At 37.3% G+C, this 21007-nt stretch overlaps 1 protein-coding gene across 1 annotated transcript in view; it reads right to left on the minus strand.

The window, feature by feature from the left end:
- SEMA5A (sema domain, seven thrombospondin repeats (type 1 and type 1-like), transmembrane domain (TM) and short cytoplasmic domain, (semaphorin) 5A) overlaps window positions 1–21007 on the minus strand; it is a 149461-nt gene that overhangs the window by 12436 nt on the left and 116018 nt on the right. Inside the window, exon 15 of the mRNA XM_010185467.1 lies at window positions 9523–9741. Within this exon, the coding sequence (XP_010183769.1) occupies window positions 9523–9741 (219 nt within the window). The remainder of the gene's footprint in view (window positions 1–9522; window positions 9742–21007) is intronic.

A 21007-nucleotide genomic window follows, 5' to 3' on the forward strand; every position in this document is an offset into this window, starting at 1 on the left:
TAGCATAGATTCCAGCAGCAGAACAATGGCAGCAGTTCAAAAAAGCAACAGACACATGACAAAAAGGAGTTGCTGCTTAAAGTTTCAAACAAATTTTTTTACCAAATATTTTTTTCCTCCTGATCACTACTTACCGATTCGAGTTTGTCAAACTGTTCTCCAGTCCAAGTTTTCACTAGGTTTCCCTGAAACATAGGCTGGCTTTCACAGGAGCCCCATTTGTCAGATGGCTTTTGACACATGGCCACTAGACAGGCTTTTAATGAAAATTCACCTCATTGCCTGCATGAGACTGGCTCCTTTGTAGCCTCTGTTCTTAAAATTACTGCTTCAGGATGTATTTCTGGCATTTATGGCCATATTGCAGCCCATCTGCCAAAGGTTTCCTATCTGTAGCCACATGACAAAGTCAGATGTATTTCTCCCAGGGACAGCACTCTCTCTGCAAAGAATCTCAGTATTTTGTCCATTTCTCTTTCAATTTTTTTGTCAGATAAAAGCAACAAAAACCTAAACTTTCAGAATTCTCATATCCTACCAAAAAAAAAAAATTAAAACCTCTATTTAAAGAGTTATCACTTGCTTTCTTAATGTTTAAGTAAGGAAATGATTTACCATGTCTGCAACTGATTAAAAGTGAGTGCGTGTAATGCAACCAACACTAATAGATGAGACCCTAAGTATAATAAAGGCAATGTGCCAGCAAAGTTTTTTCTTATGACTCAGCCCTAAACCAAGCAGAAGTTTCACGTTTTTTTTTCTCCCATCACTCACAGCAGTAGTGGACATTTTACCCCACAAAACAGAAAGTCATTATTCCCTACTTTTAAAAATACTAGGCAAGCACACATTTTCTGTTCAGTTTTTATAGTGCGCTCATTTAAGATGTCTTGCAAGACTATACTTTATCGCTTGTTGAAACGATTGTCACTGAAATCTCCATAACATTCATCTAGCATTTCACAATGACTTCTTTTGACCCTTTCTGTTCAATTAATCAAACAGCCTTTCAAGGATTAAACCAGTTTCCACTGGTTTATTGAAATGTTATTCCATAATTATCTCTTACCAACAAAAGGAGGTTCCAAATCTGAAAAAAAAACTTACAATGAAAATATCTGTGCAGTATTTACATTTAAATTTTCTCCTAGATGGACACAGAAAACATTTAAAAATGCTCATTTTGTTTTGGTAGCATTGTATAATACAAATGCACTTGGTAAGTCGAGTAGAATAATTTCTACACAAAGGCTGCAACAGTGAGAAAATGAGCTATGAGAATGTGGTTATTTTGATATTAAAATCTATACGTGCATTTTTGAATGTAATTTCAGATACAGCTTACCCTCAGGTTCTCAACTGCTAATCAAACAGGTAATTCAGTAGTGTATACCTAAGGCTATTAACTAATCCTGTAAGTGAATCTGTTGAATATGTAACATTTTATTCTCTGTATTATTTGCAAGTTCATCCTATAAATCAAGAAAGCATGGAGTTGGCACTTCTTTTCTGAGACAAATAATTATAAAAACTTTTGCAAACTATGTGTCAGAAAGGATTTGTGGAATCTGTTACTATATTCCAAGGATGTAATTCACATAAATGATTTCCATTACTAAGGAATTTAATGATTTTTACATTATTTTCCAGGTTGAATTTCTCAACCAAATCATCTAGCTGTACAGATGCATGAGAGAGTTTTATACCACCTATCATGGATAAAATACTGCATCTCGGTAGAGTGCTTGACATGTTCTCTTATTCATACGGTCACTGGAAAACAAATATGTCTTTTTGCCTGAGATAACTCTGTTAATGTAGTATTATGCAAGCTCATATCTAAAAAAGCCACAGGTTATTTGTCTTCACTCCAGGTGAAATACAATGTGCAATTCTATAACAATTTCAAAACATGCTATCTTTTATTCCGAACTTGCTTTTTTTTTAATTATGTCAAAAAAAAAGGAGAAGCTGTTCCCTAAGCTATTCATTTCACACTATATTAAGGCTCTACCTTTCCAGATACTCCCTCTTTTTTTTTTTCTTTTTTTAATTTAAAATGATCCTTGACTAGTTCAAATGAATAACCAGAGACATTTCTGCTGCAGTGTATAGACCACCACGAAACAGAATGACAGCCTGAGATTGCCTGTACAAAAGATAAATTGCCTGCAAACATTACTTGTGGCTTGTTCACTGTAATGGAGACAGTGACCTCCAACACTTTTTGCATTTGAAACTGCCACCTGCCATCTATCTATAGGTCAAGCACAGAGACCAATGTGACATCCAGGAATGTCACCATGTTCCACAAATGCAGTGATCATGGTTATACTATAAGCCTTTGGATGTAAAGGAAGAAGTGGATCTGGGGAAGATGGGAAATAACAGATATAATATAATAGACAACATTAGATTTTTATCACGGATGGTGTAAATATAACTATTTTTCTTAGCGACACTTTACTGACAGGATGCCATGCTAAATCTCTAGTCCTTTCAAGGACTATCATAACTACCTCTTTTATTTGTCCCCAGAACTTTTCCCTCTTAGCAACAGAGGATGATAAAGCATCATCGTGGTCAAATACGATCAAAGGAGTGGGTATTTACTGTTTGAGTTTTTACAAGACCTAAATAGAGCTCTGTGGTTTCTTTCATCTTTCTTTAAAGTTGCTTAGCAACACAGCACCATCTGGTTTTTTTTTTCTTTTATGTTTTCTTCCTTTTGTCATGCAGTCCTTAATGTTATTTTTGCTTCTTATAGGAGAAAAAATACACAGCTGCAAGGGAAGCTCCAGTCACTACAGTTTCTTTACATAACAGTTCTGTAGAGTTTTTGGACAAAAGAAAGTCGTTAAAGCAGTTCCACAATGAGAGATACAAATAATCTTTACGTTTTCTGACAATTACTGAGGTTGGTCCCTTTTGGAGGAAGACACCCTTCAGCTAGCAGGGTGCTCTCAAACAATGCTCTTTCCTTTATATGAGAGTAGAGCAAACAACATTTTGCCTACTGGCTGTTTTGGTTAATAAATATTTCTTCACTATAATAAAAAAAAAATCATAGGGAAGAGGATGCTCTAGGAAGAAACAGTGCAGAAACAGTGTCTCCCAGGGACATGATAAAACATTCACACTGCTGGAGACTTTCCAGGAGACAATTAAGTAAACTGGATACCCTGCTATGCACTTTGGGTTTTACAAGAAATGGAAGGAAGTGTGGGCAGACACACTGATCTCACCTGCTTTCATGAGAACACAGATAGGATAGAGGCCCTTTCATGTGCTGTCTGGACTTATTTCAAATTTAAACAACCCAAAAAATATATTCTTTGGGTTGGTTTTTTTTGTGTATGTCTTTAAGTTTATAAGTTTTCATGTTCATCCTTTTGAAAGTGTAGCAAAAGAATAAAAAATGCTGAGAGGTCAGTCTTTCTACATGCAAGAAGAAGTACAAATAGAGGGGCAGTAGTCCATTTTACCCACCAAAATGCAGACAGTGCACTTCCCAGTGGCTCAGTAAAAGTTAAATCTGGGGACACTGGATGTCTGGCAGCCTACAGATCTTGGAAAGTATTGCTCTCTTCCAGACACCTGGTGGGGTAATCCCATTCGACATCACTTAGTCTACTGCTTTTTCCTAATCCTGAGGGATATTACCGCATCTGTTTCAGTGTGGGAAAAAGTAAGTTTTACATCACAGTTTTCAAAGGCAAAGGTTTGTTTCTGTGATGCTACAGTTACCTTTTATTCATAAAAGCAATGCTGCAATGAAACAAACAGCACAGCGCAGTGCAGAAACACAGAAGGCAAACAAATGCTTCTAAGGAAAGCACAACAACAAAATCTAAGGATCAACCCAGGTTTAAGTCTGTAACTGAGACTCTCAAGTTAGAAAAGCAACAGTTGCTCCCAAAGGGCAGTTCAGGCCTCTCCTCACAGGCTACAGAAGCAACTTGGAGAGATCAATGCATGTGGAGAGATGGGCTGCAGCAGCCTCTGAGACAAGCTTTATTGCTGTCAGAGTAATGTTTTCACCTAGATTTAGGAAATTACTGCAGGATAAATTATGTTTGCTCCCTTAAATATATTCCTGTTTCCTTGTAGCCAAGTATGACTGCAAGAAAAAAAAAGCAATAATGAAAAAAGAATCCCAACAAGCAATAACTGGCTTTAGGGGATGTGTAAATAACTTAAACAGTCTTTCGGGGAGTTTTGTATATCTGAAACTCATTACTGCTATTAACACACTTAGTGGTATACAAATTTATGCAGTTCTTCTCAGCCAAAATGTCATGACTAAACCAAACTAAAACTACTACAATAAAGATTTGAAATTGGTAAAATATCAAAATATTGTCACTAAATATCAGAATTTCAAATCTAAGAAACAGCAACTGTCTTTTCCCTCCAATCTACCAATGGTCTGAGGAGAAGAGGGAATAGAAATTCAAGTAGCTCATGCTTCTCAATGGTGTTCATGTAGCTATGTTTTAAACTTCTAATTAAGGCACATTTGGTCAAGTGTCTCCATGTGCAAAAGAAAAAAAGAGAAGGTAACAAGAAATGAAACAAAACAAAAATGAAGAAAAAGTTGTCTTCTACAGTGATAACTGAAGAGATGTGTAATACTGTGAACTAAGACAAAATTCCTTACAATTGGTTATGATTATTTTCAGGGAACTTAACCTTTTAGTAAGTAAATTCCTGTAATTTTTGAAAATTTGCAGAATTTGCCATTCAAACAATGCTTCACTTCATCATCTATTTATCTTCATAATGCAAATACCTCACAAGCCACTAAGGATAACAGAACCCTAATCTGTCTGATTATAGATTCCTTTCTTTCCATATTGACCACATATTAGTAACTTAAAGAAAACAGAAATGTCAGTGATTATTCACAGATCCTTTCCACAGTTATTGAGTCTGTTCAGTGCTTGCCAACTCAACTCTATTCACCACATCTCGAAGCCATAAAAAAGGAGCTGAGGCCCAGAGCCAAAGCATAATTTGCTAGTGCAAGACAATAGTGAAAATTTTCCTACCTTCTGAAAGCAGTTTGGCCACATGGAAGCTGAGCACTGACAGGCCTTACCGTGCACTGACTCCCAAACTATTTCTGCAGATTATCTGGAAGAATGCTATTTAGTTAGAGGCAAAATTGGATGAGGGATCATTCTAAAACTTGCACAATATAGACAAATCATATTCCAGGGACTAGGTACAATTTCTGGCAATTTTCTGGCACTGTTCAATTTACTATTATATATTCAGCCTTCAAATACTATGAATAAAAAGTAATCTACCCGGTGACTGCTATCAATCCGCACGTCAGTGGACGATTTACTTTGCTACAAGCTGTGGTGAAAAAAAATTCACTGTTGTTCACTCCCCTGCAGGCTCAAAAAAGATTAAATGGTACCTGATGAAGGCAGGTTCTACATTACTTTAGTGTTTTTTTAAAGGTCTGGGATCCTGCAGTACATTTAACCATACATTTCTGGCTATTAATATATTAACATGTATATTAAAAATGATGCTGCAAGACACTTAACCTGACAAGAAAGCTTTGTACACTCGGTGATTGCTCCACAGCCTTTTTCATTGTGTCAGTCCTTCAGAGCCCTCAGTATCTTCCAGGATGACACTGTGCCCAGATTAACTGATTTAGAAGCATAAAGTCCTATTGACTTTCAGCATGACTTAAGCACTACTCAGTATATTTCTCCATCATTCAACTTTTTCAGTAGTTTACATCATAGATGTACGATCCTGTCTGCAATAAGCAGAAGAGGGAGCAAAACAGAACCTGAGCCTGCACTAACAGGAAGGCTTCTTATGGCTGCCATTTCGCTCCTTCCTACTAACCAGAATATTTCTAAAAGACTAATGACTGGACTGGACTGGAATGAAATGGTTCTGTGACAGCAGGGAGCAGGTGAAGCTGCCCTTACCCTGAGGGAGGTCAGGTAAATCTTAGAAAGCATCAAATTCTTTGTTGCATTTTTATTTCTAGTACTATGGCCATTACTTTCAGGTCAAGGTCAGAATGAAATCTCATCACATTCCTTAGTGTTTCTGTCTGCACCTCACTTACTGAGATGGGCAAGAATGAACTATCCAGAGTCCCTGTTCTTCTCCTTGATGTTCACAGTGGCAAGGAGAGCCTGACGTATTTACTTCTCCTTGGTCCCTCGGTCTACAGCCTAGTGCATGTGAGGAGGTTGTAGTCAATATCGTGATGAGATCTGCACCTACACCAACCTTTCTCATAAACACTTGCAAGCCCTGTGTGATCAAAGCCTAAGAGAGACATTTTAGAAACTCACTTGGGTAGCCAGGCTAAGAATGTTGTTATATAGCTGTCCTAAATATAAGCACCTTGGAAATGAAATCTGGTCCCCAGCACAGCGGTTAACAAGAAGGCTGAAAAGCGATCCAACCATGGTTTCTTTTATTCTCCCTACTGTGAGGTCTGCCACATTTGTACACATGGGCCTGGACCAAAGGCTCTTCACTCATGTATTGTTTATGTCCCCCCTCTCTTGATGAGGTCTTATGAATGTCAACCTAATAGATGCTCATGTTTGCCCACCAATTTCACTTTCTGAGCCTTTCATTAAAAATGGAGAGAATCCAATTTCATCCATGTGCTTCTCTAATAAAAAATTATTCCCTTTCTACAAATTTATAATCAGGTTTAATTTATGGATAAGCCTTATTCTGCAATCATTTTTCACTCTCCCATGTCTTAAAGAAAAAAAATAATCAATTACATCTACTGCTTGCAATGTTTTCCCTTCAGATTTATCTAGGATCTGACTTAGTCCCTAACATTTCTTCTTAATTACTGGCAAACAGTAGTTCCGCAGCTGAGGAACTTTGTGATTCCTCACAGGCTATCATACGTCTAAATACTTCAAGCTCTACATCTTTACTCAAATGTACTTTGCACTTAAAAGCAAAATGAAGCTTTTCTCTGAAGAAAGTTATTAGATATATTAGGACACCCCTTCTTGCTTCAGAAAGGCCCAAGATAATTTATACAAACTAATCTTTAAAGTATTTTCAAATTCAGAGACAGCAGAAGAGGGAATATTTTTTATATAAAGCACAATTTCAAGGTCTGTCTTACAACTTAACGTCTTTTAGATTTGGATATTGGCTAAATCATAATCAACAAGGGCCTCTACATAATATTTCCAACTGCATAACTACATGTTTTACTGGTTGGAACAATTTCCTCCAAAAAATGTAACAGACTACTAACTAATAAAACAGACTACTAGCTAATTAAAAATGCGACTTCTGAAAACTTTAACTTATTTTAATTTTGAAAAAACCTAACAAAATTCAATACAGCATGAACAGCAAAGCTGGCCCTGTTTTATAAATAATCTGGGCTTATTTAATGAATGCACTTCAATTAGTACAGTATGGTAATATAATCAGGTATCATAAAGCTTGTGAGCAGAGCTGTTAGCTATTACCACACCACTCACCTGCTTCAGAGGAAGCTGAAGGCAGCATCTCATGGAGGGATTCCTTTTGCAAGGGAAGAAGGAACCAATAAGGCAGTGCTATGTTCTGGGAAGGCTTGCACTTGTTAGTACAACGGTCTCCTAAATCTTTGACCTACTCTGTTACTGTCAACCTTCAAAATTTTTCACAGATGAACAGTGCAGCCACATGGAACAGAATTGTTTTATTATTTTATTATTCAAGAAAAGCAAGGTGTTACGATTGCAGCTTGGGAACTAATGAATTAGAGCATGATTTTGGCCACAATTTAATATTTCTCTGCCAACTGTTGGTTCTCTGCTGATTCCCTTTCACCTCTCTCTCACATGGCTTGATGTAGAAAACATGGCCGCCCTTCACAGATCATGCCTCTAAGCTCAGAAAGAACCATCTAGCTTCTCTTGATCTCCTCAGATGCTTATATTGCCAGATGAAAAAGCTACACAATGAGCATCTAAAGCTACTTCACTCTTCCTTGGATCCAGCAAGAATATGTCACCAGAAAGTGCTGGCTTGTTTTATCCATGTGCCTTTTTCAGAACCTCAATGGCTCAATGAACATTCACCCAGACAGAACCAGGGATTCTCAACAGAAATTCCCTTTGGATCTGCCCCACCAGCAGAAGAGCTGCCTGGGGCATTCAAGTTGCCAAGCAATCCTGCTATTTCCATTAGCCATAAAACTGCAGAGAAGTTCCCTTTCACTGAGCAGCCAGAACACTCCCAGAGCTGCTGGGTTTGTGGGATATCTGCCAAAACGTATTACTCAGGTTCAATTCAAGATGGAAGTGTGTTTTTCAAGAAACTGTGTCCTCTTTAAAGGGAAGCCCTGTCTGCTGCACAGATCTACTGCTTAGATTCTGATGCAGAGAATGGACAGTGATTGTCAAAGGACTTACAAAGCTTAGGGAAAGCACTGTAATTGTAAGATTGGACAAAAAACTCATAATAACAAAAAATATATTCATGATTTAGGGAACACAGACATAGATAAGATAAATACACACGTGCATGTATGTTTTATTATAGTAATATACATATGTAATATGAAAGAGATTGCCATAGTAATCCTTCAGGTCCACACTTGAATAAACACTAAAAGTTTGAATTCTTTAATAATAAAATATGCAGCACTGTTATACATAATTAATACAATTAAAGATGTATGAAAGCTTATTTCTAAATTTACTTGTTGATACTGGAAAGAACTGACTCAGTCATTATCCTTCTTCCTCTCTATCATTTCCAACCTCAAATTCTATCCTCCTATTCCAGTTGCACTTTCCTTTCTTCATGTGTTCTACTATATCCTTCCCCTTTCTTATTCCACAAAGCCTCGGCAAAGATCAAAAGCCTCTGAATTTGTATGTCTATTTTACGAAGGGTGAGGGGTGACTGAAACCAGGAATCTTTTTTTCCCCAAATGTCTAAGAAACAAAGATTTATAACCCAAAGTAGTTTCCTGAAAATATATATTCTACTTGTAATCCTTTTTATAGAATCATAAAACAACTTTCAATGAAGGAGAAGCTCAAGATTCCAAGAACAATCTTTATGGCCTACCAGAGATACCATCTAGTTTGGTGATCAGTCCTGAACATTATTTGCTGGAGCCTCTATACTCAAAAGCTAACACAGATTTAATGCCAGCAACCACTGTGAAGAAGATAATATTTTGAGTTTAAATAAAGACTAGGCCAGATTTTCCATGTCTGTTTTCTCTTATAAGTTTACTTATTATTTTCTTACAGTCTAAGTCTCACAAGTGAAAAAAGACATAGCTGTTAATACTGTTGATAATAAACTGATTGACATCACTTGTAAATCTTATGCAAATCCACTTATCTTAGAAAGGTGAATTTCAGATGTAGTTTATTCAAAAACCAAAATAAACCCCAAACCCACAAAAATACCCAAACCAACTACTGTAAGATATAGCCTTGAAGGTGAGTTATTTTATTTTCACATACTTCTCTAATTTTGGTTAACTCTTACCTGGACAAGGCAAAATGTTGCATTCCTGGTACTCTAGCGATGGGCCGAGGCAAGGGAGTCCCCCGTACTTGGGCTCAGGATTGCTGCAGACCCGCTTGCGATTCCGTATACCTCTACTGCAGTCACGACTGCACTGAGACCATGGAGACCAGGGTGACCAGGCACCATTGATGGTATGAGCAGAGTATCGTCCAGAACGCAAGAAATCCCCTGACAATCCTAATAAAATAAGAATTGAAAAAACAATACTGAATTAAACAGTATCTCACCCCAAAACAACCTTTTCCTCTTCAAATTTACTCCTAGGCTTCTAATAGCAATATGACATTGTCCTTTAATCTCACAATCCAAACCCTCACTTCATTTCAAGAATCTCTTCCATAATAGAAATTTCATAATCGCAATGAAAACCTGTATCCAACTCTTTACTTAAAGATTTACAGCTGCACTGACTGAACTAAAGTCAATTTATTCCACCTGGGGATGATAAAAATTATCTCTCTCACAGACGAATTTTCATCAGAAAATCTCCAAATACATTACATAAGTATTACTGCCTCTGTTTTAGAGGAAGGAGGTGGCACAGAAAACAGGACTGAGCTGGCTGTGACCACTCACTGATCCAGCTTCCCTGATCCTACTGCAGGGCTCTGCTTACTTCATCTACCCAGCCTTTCTCCACTAGTGCTTGCTGTGTTCAAAGACTTGTGGGTGTCCTAGAAAGCAATGCACTGTACTTATGCTAACCATTGCCAGACTTTAGACAGTGTACATCAAAGTTTAGTGAGACTGCCCTTTTTTGAAAAGCAAAGTTTTGCCACTTTAAAAAAACAGTTTCTTTTCCACCAAGCTGAAGCGTTCTAAACCACAGGCAACCTATGGAAATCAGTCTTTTGGAGGCACACATGATAGAATACTTCCTAGTTAAAATAACCATATGGCAAGTAGAAAACACATTTTCTAAGTGAGGTTGGTACTGAGAAAAGGCATTAGATTAAACAGCAATGGAGGCTGAAGACCACTATTTATCAGTGAAAGGTAAACACACAGAATCTTGTTCATAACATACAACCAATATGCCTGAATGTGGCCCTGGGTGAAGTTCTAGTAATCTCCAGTTAATTTAGTATCTTTGTCACTTTCAGGCTTGGTTCTGCATGGAAAAAGACTCCCTCAACTGTACTCAACACCAAACTCACTCTTGAACTGTGGCATTACCTCCAAGCATCACTACTAAGCATCTCCACCAACACTACTGGGATTTCTTACTGTTGCCAAGCAGTTCACTTTCCCCAGTGCTAGCATCACTGGAAACCCTATGATTGATGGACCACTAACTGCTGCTTTTATTACAAGCACTTATTTAATTAGCTGTGGTGAGAGAAGGTCCCCTGAATGGTATATAAAAAAGCAGAGGCTGCCAGCCTACACTAGAGCTTCAGTATTCCAAATACAAGTACAGATGAATGGTAACATCAACAGCAGAGAAATGCAGGGTTCTGTTTCCAGCTTAAAGTGCAGCACAAACTTTAATTCCTAAGAAATTGTTTTATGTCTTGCCCACAAGGACAGGCACTATGGGAGTATCAAATGTAGCTAAAGTAACAGAAGATGTACTGAATCACATACTGCAAACAGCTACAAGTAATAGTGTGAAGAGACTGCCCAACAAGAGTCCTGGACTGAACAGGACCAATACTTTGGATAACCAGAATAGAGGAGGCCCTCAGTCACCGTGCCCTATTTCTACCTGTGCTTATGGCATTAGCAATACTGCTGAAGTTCTGCCCTGAGAAGAACAATCACAATTATCCTAAAGCAGATGAGACTTTGCATATTTCTATACAACACTTGGTAAAAATTGGCAATATTGAAATGATGATGCAGCGACACATAAATACTTGTAATAAGAAACTGTTGAAATTAATAAGAAAACAGCATAACAGCAATATGAAAATGACTAAAAAGGGGTAAAACCTTTCAGTGATTATAGAGGGTAACAATTTCTCTCCTGCTGAGCCAGATTCTATTACACAGATATTAAAAGCAGCATTTCAAGAAACATGATGTGCATTCAAATCCAAAAAGGGAGCAAGTACAGACAAACAGTATAGGAATTATGAATACAGGTCCACTTTCCAGCACTGTAAAAACCTTTTTTTTTGCTATTTTGTATATCTTTGGCCATGGAAATGGCCAGCTTATGCATGTCGTGAGCTGTGAGATCAAAATAATAGTATTAATACTAGACTTTCAAATTCATTAGTTACTAAATTAAAAGCAAACAATGGAAAAAGTGTTAATCAGACCAGATTGCCAGTTATTTTTTTAATAAAACGTTGCAGTGTGCATCACTTCATACCACTACTACAATGTTTCAAAGACATTTTGCAGGACAGGTGGAGCTTTTTCAGCCCTAAGGGAAATGTGTGACCCTATTTGTCATTACAATATCAGATTTCTTGTGATTTAAACTGGGGAATGGGCAGAAGAATCTTCTAAGGGAAAGCTCTGAGGTACTTTAGCTCTGAAACAGAAAAATATTCTAAAGAATCTTTTCAGTGTGAAGTTTGGTCTGCAGCAAGCGTTCCCCTGTGTTTTCTTCTTTCCAAAGCATTAAAAAATTTATTACAAGGAACAGCCTTGTCACAGATTTACAGTAATTCATACAATGTTCATAGATAAGCTGTTAAAATTTTCTCTTTAGACAGAAACTGCACATTTAAAAATTAACATTATGACACTAATGACATTAAAAATAACAAAATCAGTTTTACATTCTGGAAATACAGTATTATATTCCTTGAAGAACCTTATAGCCTTCTACAATGAGGTGACTAGGTTCATAGATGAGACGAAAACAGTGGATGTCACTTATCTCAACTTGAGTAAGGGTTTTGACACTGTCTCCCCTAATTTCCTGACAGACAAGTCAACAAACTATGGGCTAGCTAAGTGGATGGTGTGATAGACAACACAGAGGGTTGTGATGAGTCATACAAAGTCCAGCTGCAGGAAAGTCACTAGTGATGTATGCCAGGGGTCAGTACAGGGTCCAATCCTGTTTAACACCTTAATGACCTGGACAAGTTTGGTGATGATATAAAACTGGGAAGAGTGGCTGATGCACTGGAAGGTTGTGTCACACTTCGTCTACATAGAGAGGATTCTTGTGGAGTTCATCAAAGGGGAAATGCAAAAACTTGCATCTGGGGAGGAACAACCCCATGTAACTATAGTTTGAGGCCAATCATCTAAAACGCAGCTCTGCAGAGAAGGATCTTGGGGTCCTGGTAGACAGCAAATAGACTGTAAACCAGTAATGTACCCCTGTGGCAAAGAAGGAAAACCAGCTTCCGAGGTTACACTGGAAAGAGCCTTGACAGTAGCTCAAGAGAGGTGATCCTTCCCCTCTACTCATTACTGGTGAGATTCCATCTGGAGTGATGGGCCTAGTTCTGGGATCCTCAGTAAGAAAGATATGGACTTACTGAAGCAAATCTAGGACAGAGGCAAAGGATAATTAAGGACCTGGAGCATCTTTCATATGAGAAGAGGCTGAGAGAGCTGGGACTGTTCAATCTGGACGACAGAAAGCTCAAGGGGATCTCATCAGTGTGTATAAATAACTGATGGGGGGAATAAAGAAGAGTGAACCAGGCTTTTTTCAGTAGCACCCACCAACAGGACAAGAGGCAATAGGCACAAACTAAAACACATAAAATTTCATCTGAGCATAAAATACCCCAGCTTTTTACTGTGAGTGTGGTCAAATACAGGAACAGGTTGCCCTTTGTGGTTGTGTAGTCTCCATCTGTGGAGATATTAAAAACTGGACTTCAAATTCTGATCAAGCAGGGGGATTGGACTAGATGATCTTAAGAGGTCCCTTCCAACCTAAATGATTCAGTGATATTTAAGTACAATAAATTTTCATTTTTAAAAGTAGAAATAGTAACTCTTGACCCCAGCTTTCATTTTAGCTGGACCCTTATGAAAAGTAACCATGATTAATTTCCTCTGTTAAGGAGGAGATTTGATTGATTATTCAAGACACAACCATTTTCCTGTTATTCTTTCATACTTATACTTCCCACACGTAAAATCTCCTTTGTTGATTTTTTTTAGAATTTACAGGAGAACACCATGAACAGACGGGTTATAATCTGTTTTATAGATTTTTCTAAGGATCTTTCTTGAGCATTTAAGAGTTAAGGTCTCTGAAGATGTGGGGAGAGAAACTAAGCAGGTGGTTAGTAGCTCTCTTTCAGATACATTAAGGAGAAGACTAAGAAAGATTATTTCTGTCAGAAGATGGCAAGGCACAGAACAGCTGCCTCTCTGAACACAAAACTCTAAAGAGCATCTTTGGCAGTGACAGAAAACACACTCTGTGTAAGTATTCCATCAATGCAGCCCCTGCATTTTTACAAAACCTGTAAATATCTCTTTCATAGGCAATGCAAAAAGAAAATGTGACCTGAACAAAATGGTTGGATATAAACATAGCATCAGATGGCCTCAAGTTGGACCAGGAGGGGGTTAGATTGGATATAAGGAAAAATTTCTTTACTGAAAGAGTGGTCAAGCATTGGAACAGGCTGCCCAGGGAAGTGGTGGAGTCACCATCCCTGGAAGTGTTTAAAAGACAGGGAAATGTGGCACTTCAGGACATGGTTTAGTGGGCATGGTGATGTTAGGTTGATGGTTGCACTTGATGATCTTAGAGGTCCTTACCAACCTTAATGATACTATGATTCTATGATTCTATACAATGTAAACCAGATATTAGATAAGAAATCCAAGAGAAAAGACATAGTTGAAAATTAAAGTAATTGAGACAGCATTCTGTATATAACAACCCCTTTCAGTTTCACGACTTAGTGCTTCTGAAGTATTTTCACTTTATTACAACTCAGATCATGCAGCGTTTTTTAAAAAAAAAGTTATTCAATATCCTATATAGCCACTATTTAATAAAGACACCCCTCCAAAAGTATTAGAATATTGATAGTTTCACATGGTAATTTGAAAAGCTATTATAGAGTATGAATCTCCAGGTGAATTTGCCTAGCATAACAATAGCATGAGGACAATCTAATAAATCATGTGCGCATATACATATACACTTATACATATGCATGCATTATAAATACATACACACACACACACACACACACACGTATATATACACAAACATATGTATAAAAAAAAGAGGAGTCCTGGTCTAATTATTACATGTCTGCAGAGCTCTTGTCCATGCAAGGACTATGTTGCCAATGGAAAGTTCAATCACTCATTCCTTTCTTTGACCAACTGATGTGTAGTAACTTGTTAAGCTATGGAAAATGGACAGACAATAAGAATTATTGAGTCCTTCAGCTAAGGAGTCCTGTTTATTTGTTGAGGTGGTGGGGGGACGAGGGGGTAATGCAAAATTAACCAAAAAATTACACTGTAGAATTTCTTCCAGAAAAACTTCTTCAGAAAGTAAGCGATAAAGAACTGACTCCTATCTGTATCACAGTTACATAAAATTCAATAGGAGAAGGTCTAAATACAAAAGCACTGTAATCTTTCAGACCAAAAGTCATGAAACTATGAAAACTCTTACTTTTATCATTAAACTGTTGTTTTCTTGCTTGCCACTTCTGTGATTTGGGTCACTTTCTGATTACTCCACACCTACCTCCAAGAGCAAAACCAGATTGTTCTACCCAGCAGAAAACAATATTAAACCTTCTGTATTTCCCAGCTAATTGCCCCCAAGACGAAAATATCTGGCTAAAACAGAATGCAAGGGCCAATGCCCTTGGCTTGGTAACAGCAAAAGTCTAGTCACTAAAACAACACCTAAGCTCTGCCTATTTAATGCCTACCTACAGAAATAGTTGTTAAATCTACAGAAAGATTGATCAGTCAAAGCATCATCAGCGAACTAATGAGCAGTTTTCACAAAACAGACAGAACAGCTGTGAATCAAATTCAGATCTGGCCTTTATGAAAGGTTCATCATTCACATTTTTAAAACAAAATTGTTCTCAGAAAGCCTATGGCTGACTTAAAGCCCTGTGAAGAACTAGAATGTATGAATTCTGCTTTCAGTTTACCAACAGGCTTATTTTCAGTTGTTTAGAAGTCATACTCAAGTAATAAACTGCTGCACACTGAGGCTAGAAAAGGGAATTTTAACACTTAATCCCAGTGCAATTTTAAACAGGCATTTTTTCTACCCTAAAGCAAAAATTTCCAAAAGTAACATAAAATACTGCAAAAACTTCAGTAAAAGCAATCACAGGGGTTTTGTGGGCAAAATAACTATCAGCTTCTAAGACCAGAGAAGACAGAAGATATGAACTGACACCCAAACAGAATACTATTCTCTATTTTAAGTGCTTATGCTTTGTTCATTATGGGTAAAATTACAGAGAAATTAGCACTACTTCCCCGTTGACTTACTTATTTCATTATACTTAAAAAGCATGTATAACGGAAAAAAGTTGTCTAATTAATTAAGTTACGTAATTGCGATCTAAACCAAGATGATTTGATAATTTCCAAGTAACTTTTAAAAAATATTATGTAGAATTGGAATAGTCTACTACCCCACAAGAAATTAATCCTGTTTGTAGACATATTAACATGAAAGTCACCTGTCCTGACTAGTACAGGAGAAAAAAAATCTGCCATTGCAAAAGCCTGTAATGAGACCTTGATTGGCTCAATTCTTCTTGAAGACTGCAACATTCCCAGCCCAGTTCAACTAATTTGCCTTGAAAGTAAGGCTGTAATAAAGCACATATATTTATAATAATTCTCTAATCTAGCCTGTAGCTAAGGAATACAGCTCTAAATAAGAGAGAAGTAGCAGTGACACCTGATAAATTATTTTACTTGACTGATTTATGCCTTATGCTCTCCTAACAAAGAAAATGCAATTATCCAAGAAGTCTAGGTTCATGACTTTGGGAAAAGATGATCTGAAGCCAAAATTCAAACATCCTCAATAGTTTCTAATTGACAGCATGAAACACTATTTAAAGTGCAGCAGGGAACAAGTATAACCAAAGATTATTTCAGTGTTGTCATTTTCTGAAGTTATTCCTCAAGTATTTGACAAGATCATTGAAGTATAAAACTTGTATACCTTCAGGCTTGTATACCCATAGCTTATAAAAACCTTATAAAACTTCAAAACTTACTTAGTAAAATCTAAATGGTAAAATGTAATGACAAAAGATAATGTAATGCAAAGATACCTTATTTAAAAAAAACAACAACAAACAAAAACAAACACAAAAAAACCCAAAACCAAATAGTATGCAGATGGAGGATGTTATGGTGCCACCAGAAATTTATTTCTTGTAGCTAGCTTTTCTGTGTTTAAATATTTAATCTCAAAGTTCCACTGAACAGTTCTTTGTCAATCAAATATGAATTTGTCATCAAATTCAGTTCTAACTTCCACAATTCATTTTTTTCTTATCTCAGAATACCACAGATTAGCTTCAATAAGACAGTAAAATAGATAACATCTCAACATGTACTCCTCCTGACTGCTGGACATTACTGATTATCAGCACCTGTTTTCTTCTGTACTAAATTCCAAATCCACTATAGATTTCCTGTGGGTAACACTAGGATTTGATCAATCTCTTCACAAGAGACCATGACCACTGAAACAGCATTTCAGACAAAATTACATCCTACCTTCAAAATTAACTATTGTTTTAAGTTTGGCATAGAGAAAGACTTGACAATTGAGAATCTAAGTTCAGATCACAGAATCACAGAATATTAGGAGTTGGAAGGGACCTCGAAAGATCATCCAGTCCAAACCCCCTGCCAGAGCAGGATCACCTAGACTAGGTCACACAGGAACGCGTCCAGGTTGGTTTCGAATGTCTCCAGAGAAGGAGACTCCACAACCTCTCTGGGCAGCCTGTTCCAGTGCTCCGTAACCCTTACAGTAAAAAAGTTTTTCCTCATGTTCAGATTGAACCTCCTATGCTCCAGCTTGCTCCCATTGCCCCTTGCCCTGTCATTGGCTATCACTGAGAAGAGCCTGGCTCCTTCCTCCTGACGCTCGCCTTTTACAAGTTCATAAACATTAACGAGGTCAGATTTCCAGGTGCCTTTTTCTCCTTTAAGAAACTTGGGACTTTTCTTCAGGTTTTATTCTCTCTTCCCACCCCTCCACTAACCAAAGATTTTTAAAAATGGAAAAAAGCAAATAAAAGATCTGTAAGACTGTTTGACTAAAATTAGAAGGGCTGTGTTTGTTTAATTGTTTTCTGAAGGTATTTTGAGAGCTATCCTCATCCAACTTTGGCCATGTCAAATTCAAGTATCTTGCCTTAGCTCATCATTGCTGTTTCCTTTGTATACAATGTGGAAAGAAAAGAAGGTGGCTTGGCCCATTATATCAGATGCTTATCTTCAGATGGATCCCTCATTCCCCAGGGTGCTAGCTGTCTTTGCAGGCTAAAATGGAGTCTAGAGTTAGGCGATATAAATTCAACCTGGAAAAATTGTGTAACCTCATACCTTGTGAAATTTTTACCGCTGGATTAAACACTTATGTTTTCAATATAATTCGTAGTGCTTCTATATCAGATACTTCCACAGAAAGTCAGTTACTATGTTGAATGCAGATATTTAATACATTTAATAAGCACAGATCAAAGTCTATGGTGATGTAATTTGCAGACTTTTAATGCTGGAGTGTATAGACATTTGAATTAAGATGCGCTATAATGTACACAATCTCTCTTAGTTTATTTGTAATAGCTGTCCCTTCCCTATCTGAGCACTATATGAAAACCCAGGGACAGAGAACAAAATGTATCTTTGTTTCCTCTTAATCAAACTTCAGATCAGAAAAGCATGGATACAGTGGGCAAATGCTACTGCTTGCTTGGTTGAGTTGATAGAACTCTTACCACACTCAGGAGGAGTCTAGTGGGTTTCTGGCAGGAAGCTTTACCTCTAAGCTCAGACTGCAAAGAAAGTTTGCTTTGCCTGTGTCTGACAGTGAAACACTATTCTATTTAACATGGCATGACTATAGCTGCACAGCAGGAGATTATAGGCAATAAGAAAATTTCTAACAAACGCCTCTTTTCTGCAAAGAACAGAGAACTGATCTTTGCAGAGGACATTTTTGGTAATGAGGTATGCTGAGCATGCTGTACCAGTATTAATCTTTCTATAAAAGCCAGCAAATTGCTACAGTTCAACATGAAGATAATGAAAAGAATGTTCCACAGTATCCTAGCTCTGATCAAGGTGAAAGTAAGTTATGATGTTTCATTGCTATCTAGCCAGAAATTGTGAAGGTGTCCACCGAAATACATGGTTTCCCATTCTCATGAGATCCTTCTGTTTGAAAAGCTACAGCTACACTACATGACTCTTACTCATATATTTTCTTCCCATGGAATCAAGGAGCAGCAGAGGTGTGGTGCACTGTCCCAGATTCAAACCTGGGATCAGGGAAGTGCTTCTGAACCCTGCAGTTTAGAATCAGTGAGTAAGTTTTGTCACATCAGCAAATCAAAACAGTGTCTTCCCCTCCACCCCTGAAATGTCCCACTCCATAGTGATCTCACATCCATAATCAGAAAATGCCTAAGCAAACAGGCTCAAAATAAGATGTGGCTAAAGGAGACATAACAGTAACTCTTTTCACCAGAAGAATATTAGTTAATGCAGCCACTTGGAACACTGATTGAGTTCGATCTTTTATTACAGAATAATTAAAGACTCATTCGCCAAAAAGAGTCAAAGAGTGACTTAATGACAAAGTTATGAGGGAACTCACTAGGAAGAATGGAAAGATTCATACTAGTTTCTGCCCTGTTGGCTACTCTATGAAAGTATTTAAATATCCAGTATTTTTGGGATTAGTCAGCAAAAATCATTCTCCCAGACGAACACCTCAACTACTATGCAACAGTGCCACTTCCATACATTGGTTCAATGATTAATTATTTCCAAATGAAGCAAAGCAGCAGCTTCAGCAAGATGCCACATATACAACACCAGGAAATTCAGGAATCTGATGTCCAGAAGTGAAGGAAAAATCTTCAAGGTAATCAGGCAAAGAATGCAGCTAACACACACCCTTGTCTTTCTCACTCTGCCTGAACATTTTATTTCACAAAGCATAGGCACTATTACTTCTCACTATATTCTGTAAGAAAGAGTCAGCTTAGGCATACATCTCCAGCAGTACTTGTGATCATAACTTTAGAGCTGAGAAAGGTGTCTCCATGCTTAATTTTCTTGCAGTAATGTGATCTAGGACACATGGCCTCTTGCACTGGTTTGTCCTACTAACCTGCTAAGTAGTGCATTGGCTTTCCTATACTCCATTCTTAAGTGCTGCCATCTCAGCTGTCAGACAAGAACATATCTAGACTCTTCTGTAGATGCACTTTGAGTTGCTGTGATAACTCTCCTAACTACCATCTGGTGAAAAAAATATTCTCTTTCTCATTTAATGTCATGAAATTTTAAAAAGGTGTTATAAATGTCAAAATGCTGAAAGACAGCAAAAAGCAGCACCACCACACTAAAGTCGTACTTACGACAAGAAAGCAAGTCACACACCAATCCTAGCAGAGCAAAATCTTAGCTAAATGCTAGTTTGAAACTTAATTTGGATAAAGACAAAAGAATAGCAGAAACAAAAGTTGCCCCATGCCAAAATCTGCCTTGCTATCCAGACCTAAAAAATAAACACTGGAGACAGTAGATTACCTGAAATGGGAATGACACAGAGTATGAAGCTAAGTCTCATTTGCAGTACCATGGGTTTTCTTTTATTATTTCATGCAGTTCACTACTATGTATGTCTTTAAAGAATTACTAACATCTTGCCCTCTCCAAAGAGGTGCAGATGTCACGCGAATCAGTGAAGTTTTACCCAGGATGAAAAGCATGGGGGAAGCTTCTATCATTTCACAGAAGCCACTCCTGCAGCCCCCCCCACTACCAAAGCCTTGCCATATAAACCCAATACAGTCAGGAAATGCTTAATACTGATTTTTCACAACAGGTGGTCTGCCTGAAAACATTGTTAAGAACTAGAACATCCAAGGACTTAGAAACCATTCTCTCTCTGTGGCCTTAGATAAGCTAAATGGCTTCAGTTACACATTTTTTCAGCTAACCTGGGTATTGTGAAGGTACAAAAGGCTATGTAAGTGGAAAGCAGGCCTATAAATATTAAAAAATGATAATTTAAAATAAGTATTTCCTTAGATTATGTAACTAAAATATAATACTTAAAAAGAAACACTGATATATAACTAAAACTGATAATTAAATTTTATTAATAAAATTAAAGTGACTGTCAGAAGTTGTCCTAGTTTTTATTTTTTATATGTATACACAAATAACATTTATTCAAGACTATATATTACTGATGAGGAATGAACAACATTCAAAAATAAAATGCTTCCAATTCAAAGTCATCTGA

The sequence above is a fragment of the Mesitornis unicolor genome, unplaced genomic scaffold (genome assembly GCF_000695765.1).
Source record: "Mesitornis unicolor isolate BGI_N332 unplaced genomic scaffold, ASM69576v1 scaffold8235, whole genome shotgun sequence".
NCBI classification, from domain to species: domain Eukaryota; kingdom Metazoa; phylum Chordata; class Aves; order Mesitornithiformes; family Mesitornithidae; genus Mesitornis; species Mesitornis unicolor.